The sequence below is a fragment of the Epinephelus fuscoguttatus genome, linkage group LG3 (genome assembly GCF_011397635.1).
Source record: "Epinephelus fuscoguttatus linkage group LG3, E.fuscoguttatus.final_Chr_v1".
In the NCBI taxonomy this organism is placed as follows: Eukaryota; Metazoa; Chordata; class Actinopteri; order Perciformes; family Serranidae; genus Epinephelus; species Epinephelus fuscoguttatus.
Window position 1 is genome coordinate 8,454,948 of NC_064754.1, and position 6,400 is coordinate 8,461,347.

Consider the following 6,400-nt stretch of genomic DNA (forward strand, 5'->3'; position numbering starts at 1 on the left):
GTGGCAATAACAAAATAAATAAATAATAATAATGATAGATAGATAGATAGATAGATAGATAGATAGATAGATAGAAATGTCATTTAATTAGCTTGGCTACTTAAAAATCAGGTTTAGTTGTAGCAGTGTTTTTCCTCCTGCAGTCCAGCAGATGGCGGTAATGCACCTTTAAGCTGGTTCACCAAACTCCAACGGATGTAACGAGGAAGAAAACATGCTTTGTGTTGTCAAGCGGCAGGAAGTTGGAGTCATGAGCCGATGCAGTTCTGGTTTTGAGTGTTTTCCATTTTCTTTTAGTGCATTTTAAATGTGCCGGTTTCGTTTCTGTGTGCTCTGACGGATGTGGCGAGGCGGGGCCGCTGTCTCTGCACTGACCGCTGTGTGTGCTTATTACGCGACCTTTTACTACTCGCCGAGAGAAGCAGAAAACAGGTCGGTTGAAGCACCAACTCCTCCGTTACTTTATGCTGTTTACAGGGTTCATTATTAGAAGGTGGGTCTGAGCAATTTGTGTGACTTTCTAACGTTCAAATGCCCTCTGCTCGCGTCGGTTTCTGTTGTGACAGGCTGTCAGACAAACCAAACTCCATTGGAAAAACAGGTGTTTTGTGATAGAGACGTGTTTTTCACAGTGAAAACTTTATTAACATCATAATTTAGACTGCTGTGTGTTTCACTGCGATCTACAGACTAAATCGGCATACATGTCAGTTAATCATCTGTCAGTTTTCAGTGCAGTTTGACCTTTTAGAAGTCGACAGACTATCACATAACGTTAGAGCAAAGTTAGTGAACTAAGCCCAAGTTACATTTAAAACCTTTTTAGTTTTATTTTTTTCAACCTCGCTCAGTCAAACAGTCACATGGTGATGATGTAATATTTCGTACACTATTGGTTTGTGCACTAATGGATGATTGAATTTTGTATTTTGAGATTTTATACAATGGATTATTACAAAAAACAAACACTTAAACCTTGAAGTAGTGTGTTTATATTTTAGGAATGACAAATCAGCTTTAAAATGGAAATAACTATAATCTCCTGAGATCCTAACTTTTGTTTGGTGTGCATTTTTAATGTCTCCTAGCTTTTTGGGATCAGTAGGACCTGATAAGTATAATAACTAAACATTGTCAATGATAATAAAGTCCCAATATCCCAAAACAAGACGATAATTAAGTCCCAATGTTCACAAACAAGACAATAAAATCCCTCAAACGAGTACTTTCTACTTAACAGTGTCTCAGCTTGTTACTGTGGCTTAAATTGTTCAAATTTGTTGCTATATCAAACTACAGATGTTATTAATCTGAAATAAACAAGTTTCAACCAATAAATTTGATCAGGTTTTAGATCTTGTCCACTTTAGTTTTGGGGTCGGCTGCAGACTGACTTGGCAGAGATGGCAGCCATCTTGTTTTTACATGGATTAGTGTATTGTGGTTTTACTACTAATAAATGGCACATAAAGATGCCCACGAACAAGGACAACAGGTCTAAGATAAGCAGAATGAATTATGAGGTCCAGCAAACCCAAAATGTGACGTCCTCAAATGAGGACACAGGGTCTCAGGAGGAAAAGAAATTATCTACATCAGCAACTCCAACTTTTTTTAGGTTTTCTTTTTTTTGTAGTTATTCATTTTCTGGTCTTACTTATTCCTATATCCCTGTATGTATGTAGTTATTTATTTTTTCCTTCTCTCATCACTAACACAGGTCATCCTAAGCCAGCTCGGGTGGGGAGGGTTAGACACTAGGTCAGTTTTATAATTTTACTTACGTAAAAGTATTGAAGTGTTCGTTGAAAAAAAAATAAAATAAAGTATTTTAAGTAAAAGCACTGCAATGCAGAAAAATGGCCCCTGTGAGTATTAAATTATTTTACATTGTGGTAGTGGATTATTATTACTGATACGTTCACGTATAAGTAGCATTGTACTATTGTAGTTAGTTGAGGTGGAGCTGATTTTTTTTTAAATATTTTATGAGATGACATTTTGCATGTGAATATATAGGCCTACATTTACATTCTGAAAAGTCAAATAAATGTGGTGCAGTATTGTATTTTACTCTGAAAGGCTGTAGAGTAGGAGTCTGAAGTTGCATAAAGTAGGATTGGTTTTGTAAATTAAAGATAGTTTTATACGCCACAGCTGTAGAATTTAAAAATCTAACTGACTTATGAAAAACACAAATATTTACATCACTTTTCTGTTTCCTTGATTTATCAATGCTCAACATCCATGTGTTAATAATTTGATATGACTTGTTATATTCAATTCTTTCTTTTCTTTTTTTTTAAATATTATCTTCTTTTCAGTGTCCTAATCTTTCTACATAGATAATCACAATATCATGATGTAAATGTCTTCTAATTTGCACTTTTAATGGATTTGATAAATTAAAAATTCCCCTCATATTTTCCCCGTTTCCTCCATCCCCTCCTCTCCCTACTGACTCCACAGAATGTCCTCCACTCTGTCCCGTCATGTGATCTGGGAGTCAGAGGGGCTGGTAGCCTACCTCCACCCTCGGCCCTGGACCCCAGGCTCTGTTATCCTGGAGCACAGCACACCTGGCAGGGTTGGAGGCAGCATCTTCCACCTGGAGAAGCAGGAGTACTTATCCTGGCTGTTGGGGGCGAGAGCGGTAGCAGAGCTGCTATGTGACAGGTTGGGTGTACGGAGGTGTGCGCTGGTCAGCAGGCCCCACAGAGACACACCGGCCCAGGTGAGGGTTTCGTTTGACCAGTGGATAGACTGATTAACTGTACATTGCAACCAGGACATGGAAAGAGTTAATTTAGGAATTAAGGAATTAAGCTACATGCCAGTAACATGTTGCTGGCATTGAACTTTATGTTTTATGTCCCATGAGTCTCAGACATATAGGTGTGCTCCTAAAGCCTCATGAGATAATTGGGTAGTTTTTACTAATTATGATAATAATAACAATAATAATAATAATGATAATGATAATAACACTTGTGAGAACAAAAAAAAGCAAATATGAGTTTGCAACTTGGACATAAATAAAATTAAAGTTTACTTAAAGAGGAGTTATGTGGGGGAAAAAATGTGATGATTTATTTGGTCATTTTGTAGACTCACTCATCATTTACATATTTGGGGTTTCTCTCAATGGATAAGTAAATTGGGAACATTTATTTTTATGCCTCCGCGTTGATGATAGCCATGGCCAGAGACATTATGGGTTGAGTTGTCCGTCCCATTCTCGAGATCATTATATCTTAAGAGCACCTTGAGGGATCTTTTTGTTTAATTTAGCAGAAATGTCCTCTAGAATTTAATGATGAACTTAGTAGATTTTGGTGGTCAAAGGTCAAGGTCTCTGTGACCTGGCTTGTCTCATTCTTGTGAGTGTGATATCTCAAGAACACCTGGAGGGAACTGATTTAAATGTGGCACAAACGTCCACTTGGACTCAAGGATGAACCGATGAAAATTTAGTGCCTCCATATTGGTGATAGCCATGGCCAGAGGCGTTATGTTTTTGAGTTGCCTGTCCCATTCTCGTTATCACGATATCTGAATGGATGAATGTCTTGAGGGATATTCTTTAAATTTGGTTCAAACGTCCTCCTGGACTCAATGAGGCACTCATTAGATTTTGTTGGTCAGAGGTCAAGGTCTCTGTGACCTGACATGTCTCATTTTTGAGTGTGAAATCCCCTCAAGAACACCTCGAGGGGATTTCTTCACATTTGGCACAAACGTTCACGTAGAGTCAAGCATGAACTGATTTGAATTAAGTGCTCAAAGGTCAAGGTCACTGTGACCTCCCAAAACATTTTTGGCCATAACTCAAAAATTTGTATGCTAATCATGACAAAATTTCACACAAATGTCTAATAGGATAAAACAATGAAGTGATGACACTTTATATCCAAAAGGTCAAAGGTCATCTTCACAGTGACATCATAATATTTTGCAAAAACATTTTTACATTTTCACTTTATTAGATGTTAGAACTCAGGAACAGGAGGGGACACATTTGATCAAATACTGATTTGGTGACACTAATCTTGGATGCCCATCTTGAAACATCCGTATCTGAAGCATTGTCCTCTGTTATGGTTACATATGAGTCTGGACAGACATGGATGTTAACTGTCACTGCATCTTGACTGGTTCATGGAGACAAACAACCACAACATGGTAATTCTAGTTTACTTGAGGGAAGACAAGAGCAAGGAAGTCATATTTACAGTGTATTACAGTCCATTATTAATTACCTTCCATCAAAAACATCCAGTTTAGCCCAACTTATGCTGCATTTGACAGAGTGACCACAGTAAATTTTGGTAATTTATTTAATATTCGTAATTAAATATACATTTATTTTCATTTCCACAGATTCGTATCCTCCCTCTACATGGTCTAGATGCAGAGTGGCGGCCTCACTTGGCAGGAGACGAGGAGCACAATGCCCAGGACCCAGGGTACTGCACCTCCAAGACCGCTCCCCGATGGAGTGACTCCAGCCTAACTGAAATCCAAAGCAAGATTCGAGCCAAGCTCCCATCGCCAGACGCTCCGCCCAATCTGACTTTCCTGGGGGACGATCCAGCTCACCCTGGCCTGTTTTCACGCATCGTTCGTGGGGAGGAGCAGCAGTGGCGGGTGTGGGAAGACGAAGGTCATGTGGCCTTTCTCACTCCATTCCCGAACTCACCTGGCTTTACTGTGCTGGTCCCACGCCGACCTTTGACCTCTGATATATTCAGACTGGAAAAAGAGGACTATGAGGGACTGGTGCTGGCAACCCTGAAGGCGTCGAGGCTTCTTGAAGGGGGTTTGGGGGCCTGGGGGGTGGGGCTTATCTTTGAGGGTTTTGAGATTGACTATGCTCACGCCAAGTTGATACCACTGTTCCTACCCTCATCATCAGGGACAGCAGATGGTGGCACTAAACCACCACCACCTCCCCAGTTTTACCCCACTTATCCTGGTTATGTGACCTCAGAAGATGGACCTGAAGCCAGCCCTGAGAGTCTGAAGGAACTACACATGAAAATTACACAGATTTAATACTGTTAGTTTGATTCCTACTCATGTGCTTAACTCCTAATAGTTACTTTTAGCTGTGAGAAGAATGATTCGGTGCCTTAATTAGGATTTAGCAAGAAGTGTGTCAAGTAACAGAAACACCTTCAGAATTAAATGTCATTCCACAAAGACTGTTTCACGTAGCCATTGCAATCATTTTCACTGTCAGAATCAGTAATGTACCCCATTTTGTCTTTTACAGGGTCGCTGCTTTGCACCAGCCCACTTTATCTGTTGGAATTAAGTTTGAAAATTAACCAAAAAATGATTAAACAAACTGCCATTGTGAAACACAGTATTGTGACATGAATCTCCAGTCTGTCTTACAGTGACGACTACTGTTGCTGCTGTATAACCTTTGATTTTCTTGGTAAATAATAAATTCAACTCTCCTATTTGTGTAACTGAAGTTTTGTCTCCCAGGCAACAGCCAGAAACTCTGTCCACTCTGACACTGATCATACTAGCAGATTGAATCCACTGCAATATACAGTGACTGCAGAAGAAGTAGTAGTATTGGTGTTAGTAGTGATGTCATGAATCTCCACTCCTGAAAAACAAACCAATCAGACACAGCTCCAGGTGTCATCAATGATCAAATCTACGAAGTTGATTGAAAATGAACTGAAATGCATTTCTGTGTCAGTATTTTTGTGCAATAAAAAAGCTGAATAAAACTTGTAATATTTGAAAGATGTGGCAGAATTTTAAAATGTCGAAGCCCTGCATGTGTGTGCTTATGTTGCTCAAAGATGGGATTTGAACCATCAACCCTTTGGCTCCTAAAATGCATACTGAATTGGCCACACACTAACCCACTGAACCATCAAGATTCTCACAATGTGGAAGAAGGAGACTAATTTTTGAAACTGGGGGAATCCTCAACCTCTGGAAATGATCTTGGTCACAACTGGCAAAGTGGAAATTTTATTGTTTCTGTGTAACTAGTGTAACTAGTTGGTTTCACCACAAGAGGGAATATCATTAAAATAAGCAGGTATGCGTTTTTGTCTAAGTATGTACTTTTTATGCAACTATGACGTTTTTAATGAAATTTTGATGACATACTATACTATGACATTTTTCATTAGATTTTCACGACATACTATACCATGACATTTTAATGAAATTTTAATGACATACTATACTGACATTTTTAATGAAATTTTCATGCATTATGCTATACTATAACGTTTTCTCACGATTTCAGACGACATACTATACTATGGCTTTTTTTTCATGATTTTGGATGACGTACTGTACTATGATATTTTTCAACTATTTTGAACAACATGACATACTATGACTTTTTTTCTCAATTTCATTT

General features: G+C 38.7%; 1 protein-coding gene across 2 annotated transcripts; it reads left to right on the forward strand.

The window, feature by feature from the left end:
* The first annotated feature begins 227 nt into the window (after nucleotides 1–227).
* LOC125886483 (uncharacterized) lies at nucleotides 228–5,472 on the forward strand. Of its 2 annotated transcripts, none has more exons than XM_049572728.1 (3): nucleotides 228–432; nucleotides 2,470–2,734; nucleotides 4,381–5,472. In XM_049572728.1, the coding sequence occupies exons 1-3, from the start codon at nucleotides 341–343 to the stop codon at nucleotides 5,053–5,055; spliced, it is 1,032 nt and encodes a 343-aa protein (XP_049428685.1). In that variant the 5' UTR covers nucleotides 228–340; the 3' UTR covers nucleotides 5,056–5,472. The 2 variants fall into 2 exon arrangements, with proteins under 2 accessions (XP_049428685.1, XP_049428686.1); XM_049572729.1 differs by having other exon boundaries at nucleotides 292–493.
* The last annotated feature ends 928 nt before the right edge of the window (nucleotides 5,473–6,400 follow it).

What these genes read in the sequence shown, in the direction of transcription:
- LOC125886483 (XM_049572728.1), top strand. Translation starts at nt 341, where the DNA reads ATGTGGCGAGGCGGGGCCGCTGTCTCTGCACTGACCGCTGTGTGTGCT. An exon ending in CCGAGAGAAGCAGAAAACAG is followed by an intron (nt 433 to 2,469) that starts GTCGGTTGAAGC and finishes CTGACTCCACAG; the next exon opens with AATGTCCTCCACTCTGTCCC. An exon ending in ACAGAGACACACCGGCCCAG is followed by an intron (nt 2,735 to 4,380) that starts GTGAGGGTTTCG and finishes TCATTTCCACAG; the next exon opens with ATTCGTATCCTCCCTCTACA.